The sequence below is a fragment of the Rhinoraja longicauda genome, chromosome 28, assembly GCF_053455715.1.
Source record: "Rhinoraja longicauda isolate Sanriku21f chromosome 28, sRhiLon1.1, whole genome shotgun sequence".
NCBI lineage: Eukaryota > Metazoa > Chordata > Chondrichthyes > Rajiformes > Arhynchobatidae > Rhinoraja > Rhinoraja longicauda.
In genome coordinates, this window is record NC_135980.1 from 27,987,216 (window position 1) to 28,015,128 (window position 27,913).

General features: G+C 38.4%; 1 protein-coding gene across 2 annotated transcripts; it reads left to right on the plus strand.

Annotated features, from left to right (window-relative positions):
- Positions 1 to 1,102: 1,102 nt before the first annotated feature.
- LOC144607366 (myelin expression factor 2-like) lies at positions 1,103 to 27,908 on the plus strand. Of its 2 annotated transcripts, XM_078424154.1 has the most exons (18): positions 1,103 to 1,279; positions 2,371 to 2,555; positions 7,453 to 7,505; positions 9,454 to 9,461; positions 11,301 to 11,394; positions 12,416 to 12,619; positions 14,211 to 14,364; positions 14,669 to 14,718; positions 15,297 to 15,357; positions 17,220 to 17,336; positions 19,397 to 19,450; positions 20,178 to 20,288; positions 20,865 to 20,927; positions 22,313 to 22,441; positions 23,153 to 23,215; positions 24,420 to 24,772; positions 25,999 to 26,050; positions 27,324 to 27,908. In XM_078424154.1, the coding sequence occupies exons 1-18, from the start codon at positions 1,170 to 1,172 to the stop codon at positions 27,485 to 27,487; spliced, it is 2,025 nt and encodes a 674-aa protein (XP_078280280.1). In that variant the 5' UTR covers positions 1,103 to 1,169; the 3' UTR covers positions 27,488 to 27,908. The 2 variants fall into 2 exon arrangements, with proteins under 2 accessions (XP_078280280.1, XP_078280279.1); XM_078424153.1 differs by lacking the exons at positions 1,103 to 1,279; positions 2,371 to 2,555; positions 7,453 to 7,505 and having other exon boundaries at positions 7,908 to 9,461; positions 17,217 to 17,336.
- Positions 27,909 to 27,913: the final 5 nt, after the last annotated feature.

The window sequence follows — 27,913 nt, forward strand, 5'->3', positions numbered from 1 at the left end:
ACTTCAAGCCAGATGAGCAAGTTCGTGTTCTCAGTCCTCCCAACAAGTCCAGTCGAGACAAATGGAATGTTGGGAAAACAGTGGAAGTGTGTGGAACAAAAAGATACTTAGTGGATGTTGGAGACAAGATCAAAAGTGTTCATGTGGATCAAATGATTCCAGCCAAAGATGAACCAAAAACTGAGCATGAATTCCTAATCCCTGAGTATTCATCTGAAAGTGAGTTAGAAAAGACTAATGTGGTTGATACACAAACTTCAGTTAGTACAGATAAAGAAACAGACTTCTCTGGTCAAGGTCAGTGTACTAAAATAGAGCCAAACAAGCCAACAGTTGAGTCTACATGTACATCTGTTACGCCTGTTGCACCTGTTACTGTTAGACGATCAGGCAGGAACCGCAAACCAGTAATTAGGTTAAATTTGTAAGTTAGATAACTCACTCCACAAGTAAAACAAAAATGTGTGAATATGTAAAATAAATGTGTTATGTTTATCATTTGAAATTTTGTAAATATGGTAAAAGTATTGGTTTAAATCAATAGACAATAGGTGCAGGAGTAGGCCATTCAGCCCTTCGAGCCAGCACCGCCATTCAATGCGATCATGGCTGATCACTCTCAATCAGTACCCCGTTCCTGCCTTCTCCCCATACCCCCTCACTCCGCTATCCTTAAGAGCTCTATCCAGCTCTCTCTTGAAAGCATCCAACGAACTGGCCTCCACTGCCTTCTGAGGCAGAGAATTCCACACCTTCACCACTCTCTGACTGAAAAAGTTCTTCATCATCTCCGTTCTAAATGGCCTACCCCTTATTCTTAAACTGTGGCCCCTTGTTCTGGACTCCCCCAACATTGGGAACATGTTTCCTGCCTCTAACGTGTCCAACCCCTTAATAATCTTATATGTTTCGATAAGATCTCCTCTCATCCTTCTACTGTGGAATCCACACCTGGTGGTATCTCAGGTGGAGAGCCAGACGGACGCCCGTGTGATGGACGACGCGGCGGTTTGGCGCCCAAAACCCCACCCAGTGTGGCGTCACGTGGGTGACGGCGGGGCGGGGAGAGGCGGGGCTTGCGGCAATACCCAGGATCCTTCACGCGTCACTACGCAGCGGCCATTTGCACTTGAGCAGACAGGCGCCCGTTTAGCCGTTTCACTGCATCCATGGCGGATTTGGAGCTCACGTCCCAGGAGCCGGCGATCACAAACCTCGAGCTGGAGGAGAAGCAAGAGGAGAATATCCCGATCGGCGGCGAGGAGGATCCGAACCAGAGGTGCGGGGGTGTGAGGGAGTTTTGGCTGGGAGAAAGCCGTGTGTCTATGGCAACGCAGTAGGCTTCAACCGGCCTGTAGGCCGTGGCCTGCGCGCCGAACAAAAGGGCGGCGCGGCCACCGCGGAGTACGCCGCAGGCAGGCCTTCGGAGCCGGAGAAATTGTCTATTTTATTCCTGATGGGCTTGGTATTGGAAACAAATAAATTGGGGATCGCCTAAAGGATTTAGCTTTGTATATTTATTTGATAGTCTAAGACGTTAAGAATATTTTATTTTTTGCGCGCTTTTAGTCCAGATTATCGAGGCATATCTACTTTTTAAACAATTAAATATAGCTCCATTTCTTCCTTACTAATGTTACTGCTTTATTCTTTGTCCTATCGTTTCTTATTTTTTGCCTCAAAATTCTCGCCTAAACCAAGATGTTCCACCACACGCAAAAAGTTATGTTTTTAGCATTCAATTTGCGTTTCTTGGTCGATCGTCCGTTTCTAAATCCCCAATTCGGTGCGTGTTCACTTTCCACACAAATACTAGCACACGATCTATGTTCAACTTGGTGACTTGTGCCTTTTCGCACTCTATCCCTACACATCTCTCTCGTTGGAATCCATCTAATTCACACTCTATTTACAGCCATTCCACCACATCAAGACTGGTATATTTTCTCGCCCTCCCAAGGAGCATTGTTGTCTCCTTTCCCACTGCAAAACATCCTCCACTCACCTTTCTTTCTCTGAGCTGTTTCCATTCAAACATGCCTATTCCCCACACTGGGTATAAAATCCTTGAATCTTGTCATGGATTGTCAATCAGTCAATATTTTAAAGATAATTCAACTTTTCTATTTAAATATAATGTCAAAAAACCTTTTATCAAAAAAACCTTTATACACCATGAATGGCTCGATTGTAATCAGATATTGTCATTCTGCTGACTGGTTGGCACGCAACAAAAGCCTTTCACTCTACCTCAGTACATGGGACAATAATACATGAACCTAAACTTTTTATAAACATTTTTGAGGCTGGCTGGAGCTGTACCTAAGCATGTAAATTGAATTATTAACATTGAAACTCATTTCTTTACAGTGAAACAAATGAAGCTCCAGTTAAGAATGATAAAAATGATAAGCTAAAAGAAAAAAGCAGCAAGCGTGGAGGAAACCGTTTTGAGCCTTATTCAACAAACCGAAATGCAAGATTCCGGGTTTTTGTGAGCAATATTCCATTTGAAATGAAATGGCAGACCCTTAAAGATTTAATGAGAGAGAAAGGTAAAGTCAGGTGTAATTGTGCTCATTGGAAATTAAACTACCTTTGAGTGCGCTTCATTGATAAATATGATACGTACTAACTAAACTTGTTTTCACCTTCAATTCCTGGTGCCAAGTATGGATCATCTTGAAGAATAGCCTTTTCTACTGAAGAAATGACGCGCAGAATTTTGATTGAAGAATTTTTAATTACATGTCTCTTCACAGCAATTCTGAAGTATATTTGAACAAAATTGATATAATATTATTGGTGGCAAATGATTTGGGATCAGGAGTATGTGACCTGATGAGCCAAGCCTCCTCTGCCATTGTGTAAAATCATTACAAATCTTGTTATCATTTCACTATTTCGGAAGGGCAGAACAGGATTTTGAGTTGAATTTGTATTGTCACTGAAAGTTTAGGATTTTCCAAAAGGGAAGGAATGATCTGGTCAAACATCAATACTTTTAGTAGTGTGGACCCAGATTTGTAGGCCATACTTGTAATAGTATGATGCATGTTCTCCTGTTTTTATCTGAGTGCTCCTGTCACAGTTACTATGATTGAGGGAGAGCGTGGAAACCAGATGTCATCACTGTTGTGTGAGCAGACCAATTTCTTAGCCATGAAGGAATACTCATTAACTTCTCGCATTTCTTCTGCATGGATTTGCATTTAATAAACAATTTGTACTCTTGGTATAAATTAGATGCAAAATTTGCTGTAGTCTTTTACCAGTCAGGAAAGATTTAGAGCTCTGGCCAATAGTAATTAGTTGAGTGATTGAGAATTTGTCATTGAAATCAGGGACCACAATGTTTGAGTTTTAAGGACTGCTGCCCTAAATTGGCTGCAGTTTTCCCCAATGTAGTAAACAACTCTGAGGTACCTTCCAATGCTTCAATTTTGGATGTGTACAGCAATTTTATGTCAAATATTTTTGTGAGTACAGAAAATCTTGATGTTTCTGTATAAATGTAACTACCATGAGAAAATTACATGCAATACTTTACAGAAAATACTCAAACGTCAATAGAGCTCAAACTGTTCTAATGTTTTTATTTGCGCATTGTAATGCCAGCATGACATAACTCTTGGAAACATGAAAGAAAACGGGTGAAGCATGACAATCAGTATCTGCAGAGAAGACGCATCTATGAGACTGTCCTGTTTCTTCAACCACGCATTCTGTTACTTTTTGTGTTCAATATCATTTAGTTATGAAGGTGCACACCTGAAATCATGTCCTGACTTAACACCTGACAGTTGGTGTTTTTAAGTTAAGAGAGTTTGATATCTTTGTTGCATGTAATGCCCTATACTATGCCACTTACTGTTCAATAAGTGTTTGGATAGAACCACAATTTTGCAATCTTGTTTCAATGCCATTGGGCTAGATTGTGGTTTGCGTATTGTGCGTTGAAAGTGAGCTGTGGCAAACCTGGATAGAAGCCTTCAAGAATTGAATCGCGACCACTCACTTGGCACGCAAAATGACTACTTGTGCATATATTGCAGCAAGATGCAATTTAAAAATCTTACTAGCATTCCACAATTAATTTTTATTGTTTAAGACTGGCTGTATAAAAGAAATACTGGAAATAACCCCCAGGACTCTGAATTTTTTTTCCCCCCATTACTTTGGGGAAATAATGTGGAGTTGAGAGAGACGTTTCCACTTTTTAAGAAGTTAGTCCTTTAAAGAACATTTCACAATGGTCTTTGTACTGTCACACACACATGGCTGTACCCTTTTAGAGCATTTTTATGTCCTTAATCAATAGCGGTTGGAATGCTGGTGTTGGATTGTAACTCCAGAATAAGTATATTGTGGTATGGCTTGGGATTTTCAATCCTGTAAGTGCAAACTCCATGAAGGCTGTGTTATGAAATTGTTAGGGATAGATTATATTGGAAGAAATCGCATCCTATGTCTGTTAGAATGTTCAAAGTTGATTGGTTGGGATCTTTTATCCTACAAAAGTTAATTCTTAATCCCCATTAACAGCAAACCCAGATTTGATCATATCAGTTGGATCAGTGGTGGCAAAGTGCTTTTCACTGTAACTTTATTGTTAAAAGTATCATTACTTTAAGAATAAACTGGCTATACATCCTTAATTACGTGATTGTTTTGCACATTTGGAGTTTTGTTAACTTGTAACTTTTCTGAAACAATAGCAATGCTGAAGAAAATATTTTGTCTTTTTTTCAATTGAGTTGAAGGTCAGTGAGAAATGCCAGCATTTCGTAAGTTCGCAAATTTGGTAAGGAGTTGGTGTGTTATATACAAAGTGATGCATTGAATGCTTGGTAACTTGACTAGCCTGACACAATGGATATTGTCTTTAAATTGGTGAAGACTTGTTTTAGATCTGAACATCTGAAACGGTTTGAAATTAAGTTGGACAAATCTCTGAGCATATGTCCTTAAATTGAGGGAAAATCATGGAAACATATGGCTCATTAAGGTATGAGTTATCACTACAGCAAGAAGTTTAATTAGATATAAAACAGCATTACTGCATCCATACAAGAGACATACAATTTCTATTGTCTCCTCTACTGCAACCACACTTTTTTCCCTCTGTCCCACCAACCCAATTAACATCTGATCTTTCACACAAGAGGTAGATAGTGTACGTTTACTAAATTGTGGACAGAAGTTCCATTTACTAGATTCTGCAAAGTTTTCTGCTATAGCTTTTTAAAAAATCTATAAATTAATTGCCTAAGTTTTGGTATCAATTCTATTGTCCTCCGATCATCTGATTCACTTGACTGGAAAGCCATTCTTGATAAACTTTCCTAGAGATTGATATTCAATTGTGTGTTCAGTATCTGAGTGAAAAAGGATTATTGGTCTTTCAGAACAGAAGTGAACAGTCCACCATGGTGCATGCTGCTGCTGCTGAATAGGACTACTTGATGTTCCCAGTATTTAGTAGTCTGACAGGAAAGAAACATCAGCAGACATTGTTTTACATGTGAAACCACTAAGTGTCATTTTTAGGTTTGTGTATACTCCTGCCTTTCTTGATGTAGTGATGGCTTCAAGCGGTAAGACTCAAAAGTTGGTGGTTTAAAATTAGTGTAATACTGGGAATGTGCCCATGCAGATTCACATGTCTTTGGTTTTGTAGAATATTGACGATGTCTTTAAATGATTTAGATAGTAGAATGCTGGGATTATTGTGGTACAGGTGTGTAGGGAACCAAACTCGGTATTCAGCCTAAATGTAGTCTTTGTGTTGCACTAAGCCAAGTTAAGAACAGTTAAAACTCACTGCCCAGGGCAGAAGAGTTATAAAGTACAAGCAGTTCTCTTTAAGAGCAAGTTTTACCCCACACATTTTCTAAGAAGAGAAATATTTCAATTTTTTAAATCTTTACTGCATTGTGGTGCGGAGTGGGATTTAGTTTGAGACCCTGCTCCACTATATTGGTACAAGTACAATAATTATAGGTGTTTATCAAAAGGAAAGTGAAATTGAAGGAAAGTCACTGCAGGAAATGTTTTGCTATTTAATGCCCAAATACTCTTTGCACCAAACATTCAGAGGAAAAAAAGCCTTTGGCTTATATGGATACCATCCTAAGTAGCCAACTCTACCATCATAATATCATGAGCTATTTATTCTTGCTTCTACCTCTTTCGCCTGCTCTCCTCACTCCATGTTAAGTTCTGTCTCTTTTAAGAGTGACAAACATTGCATGTGTAATAATGAATTCACTACCAACAAAATTATGCCACACAATAGTGACCCAGTTGCTGAAAATATACTGTGCGCAGTATCTCAATTGGGTGTACAATGTAGAGAACGCAAATTACTTATTCCAACTTTTAAAATTTGCACATCAGAATTCTCGTCTAGCACAAAAAGAAAAAATCCCATCTCGTCTGTCTTAAACAGAAGAAACCCTGACTTAGTACCAATTGTTTGAACAATTGAACTTAAAGTTTGATTGTAGCAATGTTTCATCTCCTGTGAGTTGTTTTTTTCTGCACGAGCAAAAGTTTGGCTCCTTTTTTTGTTAGAATAGCAATTTTGAACTATAACAAAATTGGAAAATATTTTAATCCTGTGGAGCAAAGGAAAAAAAAATCACTTGAGTGTTAGCTATGGGGTTAGAGGTAAAGGACATTGATGACAGCAAACATGAAACTTCAGCTTGCTATTAACGAGGACTGACTGTTAAAATTGTCTTGGCTGATGGCTTAGTGTTTTGTATATGTAAATGGATACTAGTCATGTAGTAGGTGGGAACTCAAGATCAGATCTAATTTGGTTTTTAAAAAAAAGAACTTGGTCATATAATGGTTTGATTCATTCACAGTTGATTAACCGGTACATGGTGATCTTAACTGAAGCAGACTCTGCTGCTTTTGGTGGTTGCTGGTGGGGATGTCACAATATATAATGCAATAGCTTGTTTAATAATATTATAAATCTTAATTTGTAGAATGTTTATGGTTTTCATGTTTGATTTTTTGATCACTTTGTTTTGTAATTTAATTGGTTGTGGTCCAGGGAGAGAGGAAGATGTGAATTTTGCATATTATAACGTGACATCCTTATTGGCTGGGAACACTTGAGAAGAGCTCCAGTTTGGGAAGTACATGTTCAGTACACTGGGTAGATGTAAAAGGGCTGTTGTATGTAACATTGTTAGTAACTGGTAACAATGATTTTAAGGGTTGTGGTTTAATATGACCATTCTAGGTTGGGTTAGACTTGGGATCACTGCACACCTGTACATAGCATAGTAAGAAGGTTTAGGAATGTGGAATGATATTCTGGGCTTTTAGAGGGCTCAGGTTACTACATAACGTTGTCAATGTTTTTGCTGAATTCCAATTGTTTTCTTGGCTTTTCTCCTTCCGTGTATGTTTCGTCTGGGATCTGGTTTGTAGTTGGTGAGGTTACTTACGTGGAGCTCTTTATGGATGCGGATGGAAAGTCGAGGGTAAGTGATAAAGAATGAGTTCTTCTGTGGTTTCATTGCAAATGTAAAATACACAGGATATGGAATACTGGAAGTGGGCCTTGTTAGACTTTGAAATTTGAAGCTTAGAAATGTGGATGTGGCTAGGTGGGGTGGGGGGGAGAGAAGAGGATGTGAATAAAGTTATAGATTATAGCAGGCATATTTGGTGCTATTTTGTCAAAGTTAATCTAATTGGTGAATTTTAATATTTTTGTTGTCTTTGACATGGGTGTCCATGTTTTTTCAAAAGTACATGAAAATGTTGTACAGTATGTTAAGTAGTCAGAAGTTTATGCATTGGATTTCGTTTTTTTCTCAGCCCCACACTTGCTCCTGTGCCTCCTGAACGCAGTGACCAGTAGGATACAATTTTGTTGATGCTGACACTGATCTGGTGCATGCCAAAATTGTACACAAGTACACCTTAAAGAACCAGCCATTTGATTGGGAAGCATCACGATGGAGTCTGAAACAGGCATTGTATCATGACTACACTTTTCAGCTGGGATTGCTCTAGTTATCAGGAATTAACTACTTTTTTCTGAACTTTTTTGACACAATCCCCTCAATATTGCTCCTCTAGTTCAGTTCAACACTGATCAGAATCTGGGCTTTCATGTCTGTATGGCTTAGTATTGTGCCATATTCACCTTTTTACCCACCACAGTGTATGTGGTTTGTGTACCATACTGATCTTGTAATTCTAGGTTTGATTTCATCCTTTGTATGCTTTCATAGAAGACCCCTGTGCATTAATATGTAATGTGAATGAATTATCCAAAATGTTGGTTCTTGCCCTCTGATACAGGCATTTGATTTGATGCTTTGCTATAGATTGAGATTAGAGGATGTTCACTTAGTAAAAATAATGTCAAAAAATAAACTTTACCAAATATATCTGCTATATAACTTAACCAAGCAATTGTTCAGGGGTAGTAAATATTTTTGTCTTTCCTAAAGCTATGCCAGCCAGGGTTGTAATTGTCAAAAGGGGGAGAATATTTTGATTCTTAATGGTGTTAAACATTGTAAAGGACGTTGAGTAAGTTGTCAATGGAAATGTGAAAGTGGATGGATTTTAGAAGCATGGTTGAAGTGATTAAGTTGCTGTAAGGTTTCTGAAAAACATGTAGATTTATTTTGGTCAGCTTAATGGTATAGGGCTGCCACGCTAGTAGCGTTCTCCCTATACTATCCAAAGTGGGTGAAGTCTTGGAATAATTTTAAAAGAATGTTAGTTTGACAAGATGTAATCTGGAATTTTTGTGTACAGTTCCCATATTGAAATAGCTTCTGGGTTTAGATGGGGGAAAAACTACAACAAGATTATTTTATTTCAATCGGTAATTTTATACACACCATACTGCATTTGCTCTCTGAATTTACCCACAGGTCCTAGTAAGTTGCAGGTTGGAATGGTCAAAGAGCCTGGCAGTGAACCATGATTTATTTTTAGAGAGATCATTTAGCATCTCGCTTTCTGAACTGCATGCAAATATTAGCATGTGACCTACACTCGGACCTCTAGAATCAACCGCTGGTTTCTTTAAAGAGTGGCCTGTGGCAGTCACTTTACAAGATTCCAGCTCTGAGTGGTGATGTCCAACTTCTGCTTGGTATGTCCCACTTGCTATTCCCAATGTTGGGAATTCAATAGGGTTGTATCGGTTCTCTGGAACCTCTGTTCCTTGTACATTGTTACTGGCTCATGATCCTTCATTTGCACTATACCATGCAAGGACAAATTTTTAGAGGGTAATGTATAATACAAACAGTTAGAGGACTGATACTTAATCATAAATGGGGAAAACATTGTACTTCCCCTGAAATGTAAATATAGCTATTTCAATTTTGGTACTGACCTCAATATTCTTTATCTAATTTTTACATTTTCTTCTTCTTTACATGCTATCACCTATGACCAAAGGGATGTGGGTAAGTTTCCTTACTGTTCACTAAAATTCTGTTTTGGGGTTAGATTAAGTATTAGCTACTGTGTTCCAGATAACAGGGATACTCACCAGTTTATTCCATATTTTGTGCGAGTGCATTTGAACGATGTGGGGGGTGGGTGGTGGTTGGCTTCGATTAGTCACCACATTCCCGTTTTTATGATATCTAGTGTTAGTGCTTATTCATTGATTGCTGCCTAAATTGCATGTTTATATAGACATTGCATATGGGTGTGATTTGGGCTTTGTTATGAAGCTCCCAGTATATAATTCATCAGTAGATGTGATTTGATGTGAATGGGGATTTGGCAGATGTGAAAGCAACAGATATCCTTGGAAGTGTAATCTTAACATAGCGTGGTGAGTAACTTGGCTTCAGAAATAGAATTCTGCTGGACAAGGTACTGGAATCTAGATCAAAACAAACTGCTGGAAGAACTTTGGGTCAAGCAGCATCTATAGAGGCAAAAGGATGGCTGTCATGTTGGGTCACAACCTGTGTAAAGATTGAGATTTGAGGGTAGATGTGCATTATAGAAGGACAGTACAGAGACTGGTAGGTGGAAGGATGATGGGTAGATGCAACCAGGTAGGTAAGGGGCAGGAAGGGTGAATCATGGGAGAAGAAACCTGGGTGGATGGGTGTATGTGTGATGGGCAGCAGGAACTAGGTGGGATAGGGCAATGGGTCTAGTTAATGAGGGGGGGAAGAATGGAAAATATAACATAAAGGAGGGAGAAGCTGAGTGAGACTGGGAAAGGAACAGGGAGTATGGCTTATTTGAAATCGCAAAATTCAACGCTCACTCGATTGGGTTACAACTTAACTTTAATTTTCCTTTTTGGTTTAATGTTTCTTAAGTTCGAACAGAAACCCACCACCAGTCACATCTTCCTCCCTAGTTTTCCACTTTCTGCAAGATCCACTTTCTTCATGACTGGTTTGCTTGTCCTTTCTTGACTCCCCTGACCCCTCCCCCCATCCCACTTCACATTCCTCAGCAACTGTAGGGAGATGCAACACCTGTCCCTTCACTTCCTCTGTCCCCATTATCCAAAGACCTAAGCAGCTCTTTCAGGCTACGCAATGGCTTGCGTGCACTTACCTCAACCTCATCTATTCCATTCAGTGCTGTGATGTGACTGATAATTTTGTAAAGACATCTGAGCTTTCAGTTACAAGCCTTGCAACTCTCCATTCCATATCAATCTGTCTGTCCTCTGCCTTCTTCACTACCAAGATGAGGCCACACATTAGCAGTACACCACCTCATGCCTTTCTTGGGTAACATTGGATAATATTCAATGAATATTGAATTATCTAATTTTGGGTTTGTTAACTCAATCCATCCCAGTTCTCTCTCCTTTTGTTCATCTTTTCCATTTCCTCTCAAATCGCTCTCTCCTGCCTTGTTCCCTTTTCCTTCATCCGTGTCTCTAACCACCTGGATTTCCCCCTTGGTTTACTTTTGCTATCTTCTGGACCTCCTTTGTCATCATGTTTCACCAATGACCTTCCAGCCTCTGTCTCACCCCTTCCTATAACTTCTACCTAATGGCTATCTTCTACACACTCTTGATGCAGGGTAACCAACCAAAACGTTGACCATCCCTTGGCCTTCATAAATGCTGCTTGATCTGCGTGTATTTTTTTTAACCAGGTTTTTTTGTGGAAAAGAGACTACTGCATATTGTATTAGAGCAAGACTGGGGTAAAAACCACTGCATTAACAGGCAGTGATGGGATGAAAGGTTGGCTGGATGTACAATTTCAAGCCAAAGTATTAACTGGAGGGAATTGTGTAATGTACATTTCTTTTAGTGTTGTGGAGTTCAAAAGTGAAGAAAATATGAAGAAGGCTGTGGAGGTTATGGACAAGCAGAGTTTTAGCGGAAGACCTCTTAAAGTAAAAGAGGTAAGACAAATTAATTATGCAGTAGATTGATTAACTTTTCATTTATTTCAGAGAAACCTATGCTGTTTACCTGTTCTACCCAAAATGAGCCAATCATTGGAACCTTTAACTCATTGCTTGGAAACTATTAGCCATTCTTATGTGCAGAATAGTACTCCAGAATATCTATTTATTTATTTGCCTTAATTATCAATTTCATGCAAATATAGTAATATATCTCAAGGCCATGGTGGTCTAAAATTACATAACAATCTGTTAATTGTCTATCTTTTAGATGAATAATGGGTGGCGCCACCAGCACTGGCTGCCTCACCAACAGTCTCTCTGTCCTTCTGTTTTTGGTATTTTAAGTATGTGTTAAAAGTATGTTTTAGCGTTCCTTGGTTTGTTTTATGTGGGGGGGTTGGGGGAAACTTTTTTCAGTCTCTTACTTTGATGGAGATGCAATTTTTCCCCCCGTATCGTATCTCCGTCCCCACTGCGGCCTAACATCGAGGAGTTGGCGGCCTTTCCTGGAGACTGGCCTGGCGCTACATGTCGCGGGCGCGGAGTTTAACATCGCGGTGCTTGCGATCCTTTGCCGAAGATCGACTGTGGAGAGCTCCAACCGCGGGGCCTGTGGACTTTAACATCGTGAAGCCCGCGGTAAGAGGCTGACTCGGGAGCTCCATGCCGCAGAGAGTTTTCAACTGTCCCGACGCGGGAGTTTCGATCATCCCGACGCGAGGGCTTCGGACCGTCAGCTGCGGCGACTGTGGATGATTTGACAGCTCCGACCGTGGGTGAACAAGAGGAAGATGATTGAACTTTATTACCTTCCATCATTGAGGAATGTGGAATCCGCTGTGGTGGATGTTTATGTTAAAGCTTATTTTATTTCATGTGGCTGCATTGCTTTTCACTTCGTATGGCTGAATGGTAACTCAAATTTCACTGTACCTTAATTGGTACATGTGACAATAAATTGATCTTAATCTTGAATATTGACAGTATTTATATCTGGAATTGTAACTTTGTGTAGGATCTTGACGGTGAACATGCAAGACGGATGATGCAGAAGTTTGGTGGCTTTGACAGGATGGGTATGGGTGGTGGTGGTGGTGGTGTTGGTGGTGGTCCTGGAATGAATATCCCTCCTGCTCTCATGAATAATACAAATGTCCCAAGGGAAGTCCTCAACGCTCTACAAGCTGGCAGACTTGGAAGCACCATCTTCATTGTTAACGTGAGTTTATAACTACTATGAAAATCTGCTAAAATAAATTGTAGGTACAAACATTAGTAAAATGAATTTTAGAAATGATTAGCCTTAAGCGAAATGTGTGTACAGAAGTTAAAGCAGAATTGGTTATTTCACATAACTTAAGCACAATGCAGTAAAATGATCAGAAGAAAAAGTCACTTTGTGATTACATTTTGGAAATGGTAGAGTAAAATATAGATTGTAATTAACACTAACATAAAAACAGTAATCTATCTTTTAAAAATGTTGCATGTAATTTGAAATGTTTGTGAATACATTTTGGGAGGCCTGATTATTTACTAAAGTGTGATTATTGGCTTTCTTTATCATTAAATAGATCATTTCCATATGGCATAAGATTTTCAGGTTACTTTCATTAAGCTAGTTTGTGAAAGGTTGACATGGTTTCCTTTGTGGCTGAGGTGGGAGCATAATCAATCTGACATCAGATTCATATCATATATATATATACAGCGCATATTTCAAAATTGTATACATTTTAAAGATTCTGTTAACATTGATATTGATTTGCTGTCTGCATGAAAACTGAGCCATGGAAGATGTGTAGATTCCTACACAGTAGGAATTTGCGGGGAAAATTTGCTGCCTTTATTGTCTTCATAGTTTAAGCACCTAATTTTAAAAAGATATGTCGGTATATTGCATATACTGTACTAACAATGAAAATTTAAAAGCAGATGATTATATATTGTTAACTTGTACCAAGCTGTTAAAGGTTGAGTTTTAAAAATTGATGTATGCGTTAGAATCTAGGGAACTTTTAGTCACATAGGTTTTGGCTGTTGACTGAAAAATGACATTGGCTAAATTGTATCAAATTCTTGTGGCATTTCAATATCATTTATTTTTCAGTCAAACTCATCCTCTCACTTTGAGTTTCTACTAAAATGAAATCAGAATTGGCTTAAGTCATTGTGATGTTTGGGGATAAAAGCTGCATCATTAATTTGGTTTCGTATTCTGCTTCTATAATACTGAACCCTACTCAGTGAAACCTTCGCGAATGTGTTGTTTAATTTTGCCAATAATCTTTGTTTTAGTTTTGCTGGTGAGCAAACAAAAATCTTGTTTTTGATATTTAGATTCCATCCAGAGTTAGATAGAGTTCTATGGGCTAGTGGAATCAAGGGATATGGGGAGAAGGCAGGCACAGGTTACTGATTTGTGGATGATCACAATGAATGGCAGTGCTGGCTCGAAGGGCCAAATGGCGGCCTCCTGCACCTATTTTCTAAGTTTCATAATTAAAATATGCATATCTTAATTATACATACTGAAAATTTAAATGTTGATATATAAAATGTCAAATTACACCATCCTCAACTCCCCCCTCCGGTAAATTCCCATTTAATGTTTATATAATATTTTCAGAGTATTGTGCTCTAGTCAATATTTAATAACTATTTGCAATTAGCAGCTAAAAGTCATGACAATTCCCTCTGTTTGTCTTCACATGCTTTGCTAAGGGATTGAAAACTGATCTAGGTGGGAAATGTGCAATTTATAGAGTGCCTACAGAGGGGTATAATAATGTCATGATATATTTTTACAGCTTGATTTCAAAGTGGGATGGAAGAAGTTGAAAGAGGTTTTCTCCATGGCGGGCAATGTGGTACGGGCTGATATTGTGGAAGACAAAGATGGAAAGAGTCGTGGAATGGGCACAGTAACCTTTGAGCGTCCAATTGAATCAGTTCAAGCTCTTTGTATCCTTTATGAATCAAAATGGGTCATCAGTTGATCAGATTTGTTAGGGTTTTAGAAGGGCATCATTTGAAATGATTTTAATAACGTGTTCTGCTTTCCCATTAATGATTTCTCTAAAGAAATATCTTTGCGCTGCAATCTCAGTTCACGGGGTCTCAATTCTAGGCCAAGGAACAAACAGTCTTTTGTACAACTGAATCTTTATTTTTAGCAAAGGTTCTCATTTTGGAAATCCTTTTTGGTAAAACCAGAGTTTTCTCAAGGCATATTTAAAATGTTGAAGATTCCTTAATTGTTTTCCAGCAATGTTCAATGGACAGCTTTTGTTTGATAGACCAATGCATATTAAAATGGTAAGTTTGATTGTGTATGAATAGAAATGATTAATTTTGTTTTTCACAGTATTGATATTAGACCTGAATTTTGGGTTATCAAGGTTGTTTTTAAAACACCACTGATTAATAATTAATTTAAACAAAATTAACCATGGTTCTTGATGTTTGATTTCATTTTATTCTTTGTTTTCAAACCCAAGGGGTTAAATTTGCTTGTAAAAACTTGATGGACTTTGGTAAACTGAAGTGTTGCAATTAGGCTTGCTCCTTGCCTTGGCTGATCTCGGATGTACAACATATAAGGAACAACTGGTCCAATTTATCTGTATTAAGAAGCTGCAATTTTGTTTACAAAAATCCTGGCTTGTGGAAACAATTAGTTGTGCTTTATAATGGGTTTTACTGAGTTGGGCAGATCAGCATAGTTCAGTAGTTAATTCCTGATCATATAGCAGCACTGTCCTGTGTGGCAAGACTGCATACATGGATTCTGGCAGTTGAATCCATTTCGATTTATTGTTTCATCTGAATTAAATGCTGGCAAAACCACTTCTTGTTATAATTGATTTCTTAATTTGACACTTTTTTCCCTACAGGATGACAAGTCAATGCCCAAGAATAACTTCTATGCTGCAGATCGTTCTGCGCAACTTCCTAGTATGTAATGTTTTTTTATGTATGCCATAACTGTGATTTTAGTATGTTCAGCTGCGAACAAGCTAAACAATGAGTTTTTAAATATATATAAAAATTGCAACTTATAAACAGTTTCTTCAATTAGGCCATAGCTGAAAACAAAGCAAAATGACCCATCCTGTCACTATGTTCCTTCAAATATTCCCACTCCCGTAATATTGGCATGTCTTACTCAGGTCAATCTTGGAAGTGATTTCATAGAGACGCCCATCGTGTCTGCCAAACACGATGCCATATTAAACTAATCCTTTCTGCCTGCATACAATCCATATTCTTTCATCATTCCATCCCAACATATTTATGTGCGTAACTGAAGGTCTTTTAAACGCCTCCATTGTATCTGCTTTAACCACCACCCATGGGAACATGTTCAAGGCACCTTTCACTCCATGTTCATATATAACATTGCTCCACATATCTCAAACATTCCCTCTCACCTTAAGGCCATGTCCATCTGGGGAAAATATTCTGACCGTCTAGCTTATCTACATCTCTTGTAATTTTATGAACTTCCCTCGGGTCTCCCCTCCACCTCTGTCAGTCCTCTTCATTGCTAATAATCGAGGGAGAATACTGGTAAACCTTGTCTGCACCTTGTCTGTGGCCTCCAGAATTGCTCACGATACTCCAAATGCAGTTGAACCAAAGTTTTGTAGAGTTTTCAGACAAATATTTTAAAATAATTTCTTTGCTAGCTTAAAATCTTCTGTCTAATTCTGTTTATGGCCATTTAATTTTAACCACTCCAGTGGACCATTTCTGCATTTCATTGAATCTTTGTGCATTTAAAATGCCTGTGATAGTGCCTAAATTTTGTTATCTCTATCAAAGTATATCAACTAAAGAACTTAACAGAATGAGTTTAGTGGGGTGATAGCTCTAGTATCTTGCATTGCCGCACTTGAGATTATAGTGATTTTTTAATTGAGATCTTGGTTGGATGTAATCCTTGCATGTGTTGATTCATTCTTAATATAATGATCATGACTGAATTGAACATGTCTGTAATTCGGTGTACAGTAATTTGGACATAAATGGGGTGCACATCAAAGGATTTACAAAGACTGGCTCTATCCAAACGCTTGAGTGCAATAACTGAAGTTGTGTTGTGACATATTCCAGCATATACTTCACCTTCAAGGAGAAAGTGTGCAATTGGGCTTAAAATGGTCCCATTCTAAAATGGTCCCATTGCCCTAAGCTAAAGGGACTAATTTGCAGGGTAAGAAGAAAATGAACAAAATAATGTAGACTGAATTCCAAATCTTAGTTTAAATTTTAAACATTAGGATCACTTTTTAAATGTTTGCAATTATGAAACACCAGTTAATGTGAAATTGGGAAAAATAGAATCTCTTAATTAGCAAATGCTGTTAGTGGTCATTTACGCCTCATCCATACAAAAAAGTCATCGATAATCCAATGTGTCAATGTTCTTGGGCAATGCGATTAGTAATTTAGTGAAAAACGATTTGGCAAAATGTATCGGAGAAGGTGCTTGGATCTTATACGTCAGCAAAGCTGTAAAAGATGTTGCAGCAAAGAATTTAAAATGTATTAATTAAACATGTTTAAGTCAAATGCTGCTACTTAAGACGTGATTTGGCAAATATTAAACATACAGATTTTAAGTATTGGGAATCATGTAAGTAATAGAATTTGCATTCTTGCTAACAGCAGAATATCCTAATACAGTTGTGCTGTTATTAGTTTACATTTGTAATACTTAGATCTGATGGTTAAGATTTCCATAAGATTAGTCAGTTCTTGTATATATTTTTTTGGAAAATAAATGTTGTTTGTTTTTTTTAAACCAAATGTAGAGGGACTTGGTGGCATTGGCATGGGCCTGGGACCAGGTGGCCAGCCTATTGATGCCAGAGAAATTAATACAGGAATGGGAAATGCTCGACCGAGGGACATGGGTCCCGGAATGGGAGGTAAGAACAATAGTTTAAGTTTGTAGAGGTAATTGAAATTGAACATGGTGCTGATCTTTTTGAACCTTTTAAAATGGATAGGTATGATTTTAAAAAAAAAAAAAACTACTTGTCATTCCTGAGACATACTGTTACATTATGGGAAGTGGAGAATTGGGTGGGACAAATTTGTAATTCTATAAGCGTGCCTATACACAAAGCTGAAAGGGTAGGCCAAGAATAACGTGTTCTGCAGTCTCTACAACATCACCAGGGCTACTCTTGCCTAACACCCAAGGGTCCATCGAAGATAGACACAAAACGCTGGAGTAACAGGCAGCATCTCTGGAGAGAAGGGATGGGTAACATTTCGGGTCAAGACCCTTCTTCAGCCGCAAGTCACAACTTTGAATTATTTTTGTTGTGTGACGTGGTTGGAGATGCTTTTTTGTAATGGATGGACCCTTCGAAGCAGAGATTGGATGTCAGCAATATTTGGAGCTCTGGAGAAAATTGCTATTGTAAGCAAAATTTAAGGACAAGTGACTACTTTCACTAAACACCTGGCTTATAACAACTCCACTGGATTCCCTAGATCAGAATTTCTACAAAACTAGACATAGCTGAAAAATAATATAATTTCTCAATTTTAATCTTGTTAAACGTATTTTCCTTCATCATTGCAAGTCCAGACTATTGACTCAATAAAACAGTCATTCCTTCCACACGATGACACAAAGTAATTTGCTTTTCTCGACCCGAAGCGTTACCCATTCCTTCTCCAGAGATGCTGCCTGTACTGCTAAGTTATTCCAGCATTTTGCGTCTATCTTCGATTTAAACCAGCATCTGTAGTTCCTTCCTACACGCAAGGGTCCATAATCTGCAGACTGATTTTGACAAAAAATCAATGCACACCTTAATCAAAAATAATTCCAAGTGATCAGATACGGTGTTGCTTCGTGATCCAGCTATATTTTAACACTTGTGAATCTGTAGTCGAATGTGCTATTTCATGGGTTGTTAATTTTCACTAAAGGATCAAATTTGATTTGACTTTCACATGTATGATTTCCTTGTTCTGCTCTTTTATGTTAAATTACAGCTCCATTTGATCTAGTGGTGCTCCTTCAAACCTCTTCCAGGTGGGCTTTCACCTCTCCTCATGAGGGGCCTAAAATGTAATATGGCATTAGCGATATTATCCAAGGATATAATAAATCTTCCGGTTTAACTTCCCATATTGCTTTAATAATAGTCTTAATGTCATAGTCATGCGTCATGGAAACTGAAGATGTTTATCCAGCTAGCCCCATTTCTCTCCAAACATTTTTCTATCCGTGTTCAGGTTCAATTGTCTTTTTAACATTGTAAATGTACCTGCCTCTGGCAGCTCATTCCATGTACCCACCACTTTTCTGTTTGGGGGAAAATGTTGCCCTTTGGGTCCTTTTTAAATCTTTCTCCCCACCCCGCTTTAAATCTGTTCTATAGTTTTGGCTGTGTTTGGCTAGGATGCCCTGTTTCCTAGGAACTGCAAAAATGAGGCATTTGGATAAGTTGTAGTACAGAAGTGAAACATCAGTCCAAGTCCAATGTTTGCAACGGGGTAGAAGCAAGTTAGCAGTATCCAAACTTATGGAAGGACTGTTCAGAAGTCTGACGGGGTGGGGGGGGGGCTGTTCCTGAGTCTGGTGCTGGTCTTCAAGTCCAATGGAAGCAGGGTTGAAGGAATGAGTGGGGTGGGACAAGTCTCTGATACTGTTGGCTGTTCTCCAAGGCAGTGTGAGGTGTAGGTGGAGTCAGTGGTGCAGAGTCTGGTCTGTGTGATCAACTGAGCTATATCCATAGCTGCATTTTTTTTGCAGCCATTGTAGATCTGCCGAATTCCCTCGAATCTCCTGTGGAAGAGTGCCTTCTTGGCTGTCGTACAAATTAGTTGTGTTTTTGTAGTTTTTCTTTGGGGCCAAATTAAATTTTTTGGGCGGTCTTTTTTAAATAGATCTTTACTGTAAAATGAGTAAACCTTTAAAAACATTACATTTTCACTGGTCATTCGAATCTTTCTACCTTCTTGACAGGCATGGGAATGGATGGAATGGGATTCGGAGGAATGAACCGTATGGGAGGAGGCGGTAAGTGTCCTTGTACCAAAGGGATAACTGGTTTGATCTGGAAATCTGAAATAGTTAACTGGCAAAATTTTGTAGAGTGTGCACGAATACATGCAGATATTAAGAGAAATTCCGTAGGTCTGTGCTTCAATCATTTTAAATAACCTGAGATTGATATGCATTTTGTAGTTAATAGCACCCAATTTATCAAAGCTGCCACTGAGCAATTTAAACGTGAATTACATGTAGAGCTCGTGTCACAACTGGTTGATTTGATTTAGAATATAACCTTTTAATCTGTTAGTCTATGTTTTATGACATTGTTCAAACCCCATTTAAAACCAGTTTTCACCATTTCATTTGATATATTATGTAATGTGTTTTCAGCATCTAATTGTAACACTTTGAATTTGTGTGTTTCGCTTTAAGGAATAACTATTATTCTTTAGTTTGTCTTCTTGGCCTTGTACTGTGGTGACCTATCTGTATCTAATCCTCTTTCTTCATGTTCAATTGTTAATCAGTTGGATTTGTATTTTGTGATGTCTATTTTTTAACCCCATAAGCAAATTAATGGAGATGCAGGAATTTGTATCTTGACATTGGGCTGCGATTGGTGTTTTTTTTAAATCGATTTGTAGGCCTACTGTGAACAATACTAGAGGTAGCCTACTGTTTGCTAAATTATTAATGCTGTATAATAATCCAAAGCCTAAAAAAATTGTTAAAATTTGGCCCTAACTTTCAGGCATGGATGGTCCATTTGGTGGTGGTGGTGGTGGTGGCGGAGGAGGTGGGATGGACAGGATGGATAACATGGGGAGATTTGGCCCAGGAATGAACATGGGGAGAATGGGAGGTAAGAATTTTAGTGTATTAATTTGAATTTTGAGCAAAGTAAAGTTCCTTTTTACCTGGCTATGCTGGCCAGTAAGGATTATAAGCAGAAGAGATGTGAAGTTGCCATCTAACCATTAATGCTTCAAATGGCACAGCAGGGTCCTGTCCATCCTGATGCTTTGGGGAAGTTTTTTTCCCAGAATCCTTTTTGCAGATTTTGAAGCTTGCCCATCAGGTCGTAGGAGAGTAAATTTAGGATATGATTATCATAATTGGAAGATGTCTGATGTGAAAGGGGTTACCACTGGTGGGTTTTAATCCATCCTTCAACTTTGAGTTTAGCTTCCAGCAGTCGGTTTTTATTTATGAGCCAGAGCTCTGGTGTGTTACCTTGACCAGCAATGAAATAGGATTCTCACTGGAGATTGCCATTAAATTCCTGACCAAGTGATCCTGTATGTGAGGCTCTGTAATGGTGAATAACTCCATCTCGGGGCTGAGAGATCATGGACAAGTTCGGACTCTTGCCCATAATATAAATTTGAATATTTTGAATAAGCCTCCAATGCACGTCTTCATGTAACTTTCTGCCCAGGATCAGGAGGAATGGATGATTACAGAGGAGCTGGTGGAGGAGGAATGGGTGGTGGCATGGGAGGTAAGTTGAACTAAGCTACAAAATATGTAAAATATACATTTATTGATATCGTCGCAGCAGACATGGAATTTGTATACAAACACTGAGCTGGTGGTTAGTCTGATGCAATTGACCTCTAACTAATTACATCTTGATATAGAAGACTGACTAAACACTTGTTCATGTGTTAAATAGTGAGTCTACGCTATGTCCAAGTGTATGAAGAAGAGCTGTTTTTTAGGTGTAATGTATTTGAAGAGATGTGTCAAATATTGCAGCATGGTTTACCATAGCTCTACTTCCAAAACAATTGCATGAGATTTAATTTGATAGTTTCTCCTACACTTAAATTCATGCAGTAGTAAAACCTTTTTAAATTAGTTGGTGGGGGTGTGATTCATCACAGCTTAATTAGGAATTCTAATTCGATCAGTTTTAGGAGCCCTGAAGCAACTTGCTACCTTGGCTGAGATCACCTATTTCTCCTCCATGCTTTTACTTTTATGTGGCACACTAGGGACTTTGGTGCTGGGTGGCAAATTTTCAAGATTATTGGATGTCACTATTAATCCCCCAATGATTAATTTAATTTTAAAGATATTATGCAGCATTATAAATTCTACTGTGAACTTGGTATTTCTTGGGGGAGTGGAGGGACTAATCAAACTTGGGTGACTGAGGAAACTGCCTGCTGAACCAGGTATTGGGCCATCAGGATTTCCAAATGATTGAATGGTGGATTCTCAGAGATTTGCTGTACTTGGAAAGCTCTCAAAATCTATTGCAAACTTACAAATAAACTAGATTTAACAAATGTATAAAGGTTTGGGTTAATAACATGTGTACTGAGAGGACCTTAATGTATGATAGGGAAATCGTTAAGGCTTGAATATTAATATACAGTTGCATTTATTTGTAGATGCACATAACTAAGGGCTAGCTGGGATAACAATATTGGTGTTACAAGGGATTCTATGATGGGCCTTGAATGTATAAGATGAATTAGTAATTTTTGGGTGTGAAAAATGAGAAAATTGATGTGGTACCAACTTATGTTGAAAGGATACTGATTTAACAATAGGCCTTTTGCCTGGATATAATGTTAAATGAACAAGCTGGTATATAGTAATGTATATCTTCTAACCCATTATAGTTACCAGAAAGCACTGGAGTTGAAATAAAAACACCATACTGGAAACACTCAGGAGGCCAGCATAATCAACAGTGCCTTTGACTTGAAATGTTAAGTCTTTCCACACATGCTGCCTGGTTTGTTTTGCGCTTCCAGCATTTTCTGTTTTTGTTTCAGATTTCCAGCATCTGCAGTTTTATTTTCCAGTACAGAGGTTGATGATTAAAAAAGTGTACACTTTCACCTGATTATCATTTTTTAAAACTTATTACAGATATGTACCAAGGCGGAATGTACGGGCCTGGCAGCGGTGGAGGAATGGGTGGCAGTGGCTTTGAGCGAGACTTTGGCAGAAATGATATGGGGATGTCACGCGGTTATGGCGATTCTTTTGGAGGAATGGGTAAGTTGCATTCTTTGCAAAGCAGTGCAGATACTTTAAGGTTTAATTGTAACATGCACCCTTGAACGTGCTTATAGTATCAGGCCTGTTCTGAAAATCCAGCCCAAAATTGTTTAAATTCATTTGTAGCACCTGTTATAAGGTCTATGTTTTCTAACTCTGCATTAAACACTCATTTCTTTTTAATTGCATACATTCAAATTGCTGAGGGAAATAATTCTTTGCTTCAACAGTTTAAATAATGCTTTGTTATAAATACCCTTAAATTACTTTAAACCACATTTACTTTCGTTGTCACCTTTAATTTCTGCTTTTGTACACATAACTTGCATAACACATAATTACACACAACTGTTAGATTTCTGAAAACTTGCCATTGAGATTTTACAGATTTTTACCATGAGTGAAGTTGGGTCACTTAGATGCTTGAATTTATCTGATTCTTGCAGGTCACATCTATTGCATAAGTTATGCAGTATTGTGATACTTATATTTAATTATCTAAAACCTCTACCTGACTCTTGATTAGATTCCCAATTTTAGATGCATTGATTTGATTTAAAAAAAAAAAGAAATCTGGCAGTTCCAGGTCAAAGTAAACTTGTGGGATATTTCCAACATAAATCTTGTAGATTTTAAACTACAAATAGGTTCCTAAAGTAGCACTTAATTTGGAATAGTGTACTTAATTCAATTTCATAATCTATTTAGCTGGCGGAATGAGCGCTGGTGGTGGAATGGCTGCTGGTACGCCAGGCATGGCATCTGGAATGGGTAAGAACATTTGTGGAATTTGTTTGTTATGTATTCAAGAGAGATTTAGATACAACTCTTGGGGCTAATGGAATCAATGGATATGGGGAGAAAGCAGGAATGGGGCACTGATTTTGGATGATCAGCCATGATCATATTGAATGATGGTGCTGGCTCGAAGTGCCAAATGCTCTACTCTTGCACCTATTTTCTCTTTGAAAATTCAAACTAGGTATGCAGCTATATGGTTTGGTCCCCTTAATATTAGTATTGCAAATATTGTGATATGGGTTGTGTAAAATAAAAATTATGCAAGTCCAAGTGTTTTTCCAGGCTTCTATTTCAGCCAAAGAAGGGCTTGTGATCTCTGATTTAAAAAATACCTTGAATTGAAGTAATTTGGATGCCAGTAGCAGGTCAGGATGGTGATTGAAATCCTGTAGGAGATTTTATTTGAACTATGCAGTTAACATTTTTGACAAATGTTATGCCATCAAGCAGAGTTGTAGATGTTGGCTTGGGTGCAGAATTAAAACCTGACCCCTTTCCTGATCTGAAGTGAATTATGGTGACTTTTGCCAAGAAACCCTCATACATACTGTGAAATCATTTGGTGCAGGTTGAGTCACCCCGACATTTAAAATCAGATTCTACAACTCATGATCACGAGTTTGTTTCTAAAGATCCAGCAACTTCCAGTCTAAGGACGAAGATTCTGCCCACCGCCGACAAAGTTGACTCGTTTTGAACCCGATGAGCTAATTGTAACATATTGGGTTAGACACAAAATGCTGGAGTAACTCAGCAGACAGGCAGCATCTCTGGAGAGAAGGAATTGGTGATGTTTTGGGGTCAAGACCATCCTCACATTGGGGTTGACTTCTGTAGTCTGGCTCTAAAGTACAGTATTTGTGGTGCATTGATGATTGATTTTCTGCTTTGTTATGGATTGATGTTACACGTTTGCAGGAATTAGTGATCTCATTATATTCTTGTGAAATGCTAGAATTCAGGGTGTGAAATGTCAAATTATGTAGTTACATTCATCTTCCACTTGGTGGAACTTCAAGCTCCAAAAACCTAAAGGTTTCCATTTGGATCCCAACAGTATAACTTTGCTTCATCCTGACATTTTGTGGCCCAAATCATTTAAGATCAGACATTTACACCCTAATTCCCTTTTCAAATTAAGTTTTATCCTGTTAACGTGTTTTTCCTTTTTTAGGTATTGGAATGGGTGCAATGAATAAAATGGGTGGAGGTATTGGTATGGATAACATGGATCGCATGGGACCCGGTATGGATCGTGCTGGTCTGGGAATGGACAGGATTGGATCCAATATGCCTTCTGGGATGACATCAAATATTGATCGCATGGGAGCTGGAATGGAATGGATGGGCCAGAGTGCTGAAAGAATGGGTGGTGGTATGGATCGCATGGGTGCTGGAATGGGCGGAGGTTTCGACAAGTCCACAGATATGGATCGTAATCGTTTCAGTGGGAACTATGGAGGTTCCATGGGCAGTGCTGCAGGAAATATTAATTCAAGGAGAATCTGTCAAATATTTGTTCGAAATGTGAGTATTTTGTTCATTTTTAAGAATGTTGAATGTAACAATGGTAAAGAAGCTTGTTTCAGAAGTGTAACTTGGTCAGATTAGAAAATTATAAAGTGCTTTAAAGGTGGAGAAGGGCGAAGAGAGATTTATCTTTTGGAAATAGGTTTTTAATAAATTGACTACCTGGTATCTCGTGGGTTTCGGCACTCCTATCCAACCCAACATGAAGTCTTTTAAAATAAATTACGTACCTATCCTCTTCACCAAGTCAATGGCTTCTATTTATTGGTTCACTTCTGTATGTTATGTTTCACCCAGATCCATATCTAAATTATCTTTCCTCCATCTCTTCACCACCACCCCAGTGATTTATACAAAAAGGCCAGTAATTCCTGGTCTGCTAGTTTTATCTGTCCAATTTGAACAGGAATGTGAAATCACTATTTTTCAAGTGTGATCCACTTTCACTGCACATGCTCACATGCTTAAAGCAGCACTTGAAGGCTCGGGAACAAGTAGTCTTGCTAACTGCTGTTCTATTTGCTTCCCACCCTGCAATACATGCAGTGCTGAACCCCTTGACTTAATTTTCTCCCATTTCCTCATTATTCTCTGAGATCTCCTGCACTTCTGGACAAGCCTGCCTGAATTCCAAGCCACAGTTTGATCTCTTGTTCCCAGCAACACACCCCCATATTCTCAGGCATGCTTTAGCTTTCTATACCTTTGGCCCTATTAGTGTTTCATCAACATGCTTCACTTCATTCCCAGTTACACATTTGGCCCCTAGTTATAGATACATAGCCTCAAAATGTTGCTTTGTTGGCTTTCATTTGAGTCACTTAATTTCAGAACTGTAATCTTTATAGTAGTGAATCAAGAAGGTTCTATTAAATACTTCAGCATTTCCCACCTTACTGACTTTAGCACAATCACTGCCCATTCATTGTTGGGATAATTAAAGCCTCCCATTATCACAATGCTTGACACTTGCATTTCTCTGTAATTTCCATGTTAATTTTCTCCTATCTCCTTCCCTTTATAAAAATGGAACCAGATGTCATGTAGCACTTTTATTTCCCCAAGTTTGTAAAGTGTATATAAAATTAGATGAGATATTCTGACTAGTCTGATGTTGGGACCCTTTTCCAAACTTTTCATTGTTCAAGTTATGTGGTAAAATCAAGGGCAAGCTGTACAAACTCATTTATTTTTCTTCCCTCCTTTCTGTTTATTTTCTTTAGCTCCCATATGACATCACTTGGCAAATGCTGAAAGACAAATTCAGTGAATTTGGTAAGATCATTGATTTTTAATTTAAAAAATACAGTGACCTTGTGGGAAATCAGTTAATTGAATAACCCCTTTTAATTCACCCTCAACTGATAAACTTGAGAGGGATTCAACTTGGGTTCTCCTGATTTAGGAGACTCGAAGTGTCTATAATCTGATGGATTGGTGGAGGTTATCGCAAGTGTCAATATTAGTTTTTGTACTAAATCCAAAGTGTTTCGTTTCAACAAATTGCCCAAGTGGTGCCTATTTGACAAAAAGTCAGTCAAAATATTTGAACTCTCGATTCACTCCAGAAACTCTCGGTTCACTGAGAAACCTGATTGCTAAATTGAAGTTCTTTTCATGAGAAAAGACAGTAACTAAGTGGGTCAGGCAGCATCTCTAGAGGACGTGAATAGATGCTGTTTTGGGTCAGGACTCTTCAGAGTGATTGTGGTAGGGCAAGAAAGCCGGCAGGGAAGTGGGGGCAGGACAAAACTAAGCAAATGATAGCTGAATACAGGTGAAGGGGGATGGGGGGTTGATTTGACAGATGGTAGGACAAAGGCCAGAGATGAAATGGCAAAAGGCTGTTAAATAATAAGATAAGAGGCGTAAAATGTAAAACCTCTTGAAGGGAATGAGTAAACATAGAAAATGGGTGCAGGAGTAGGCCATTCAGCTCTTTGAGCCAGCACTGCATTCAATATAATCATGGCCGATTATCCAAAATCAGCACCCCGTTCCTTCTTTCTCCCCATATCCCTTAATTCCGTTAGCCCCATGAGCTATATCTAATGCTCTTGAATACATCCAATGAATTGGCCTCCACTGCCTTCTGTGGCAGAGAATTCCAGATTCACCACTCTGGGTGAAAGAGTTTTTCCTCATCTCAGTCCCAAATGGCCTATCTGTCTCCTAAACTGTGACCCCTGGTTCTGGACCTTCCCAACATGGGGAACATTTTTCCTGCATCTCGCCTGTCCAATTCCTTAAGAATTTTGCATGTTTTTATCAGATCCCCTCTCATCCTAAATTCCAGTAAATACAAGCCCAACCGACCCATTCTTTCATATGCCAGCCCCACCATCCCGGGAATTAATCTGGTGAACTACGCTTTCCTCAAATTAGGAGACTAAACCTGCACGCAATACTCTAGGTGTGGTCGTACCAGGGCCCTGTACAACTGCAGTAGGATCTCCTATGCTCAAATACTCGCGCAATGAAGGTCATTTGCTTTCTTCACTGCCTGCTGTATTGACCCTGTTACTTATGTTTTATTTTTTAAATCTAGGATACGTACATTATGCAGACATCAAGATGGAAAATGGCAAGTCAAAGGGCTGTGGTGTGGTTCGTTTTGAGAGTCCAGATTCTGCCGAGCGTGCCTGCAGGATGATGAATGGAATCCGACTTTATGGCAGAGAAATTGATGTTCGACTTGATAGAAATGTTTAAAATCCATTTTTAGTAGAATTTTAAAGACCAAACAAAACTCCCTTTTTAGTGTTTTTTTTTGTTCCATTCATAAAAGAATTGAATGGACAGTTTAACAATGTGCACATTGCATTTTGTTTTTTTAGGTGAAAATACACATTTGCTTCTGTATTAGTGATTCATTAATAAATGTGATTTGAGGAAAATTTGAGTTTTGTGATTTTACATTTTAGTACAAATTAAATGTAGAAGTTCCTGCCAAGTACTTTGCAGTAGTTAATGAGTGTATATTTTGAAGTGCATCACATTTAAACTTTACACTAATTGAAGTCTTCACAGTTAAATTTGTACAGCACGTTTAAATTCCAATTACGATGTCTTTAAAATCTATAACTTTTGGCATCAATTATAGGATTCATGATCTTTAAAAATAAATTCTGTTCAGCT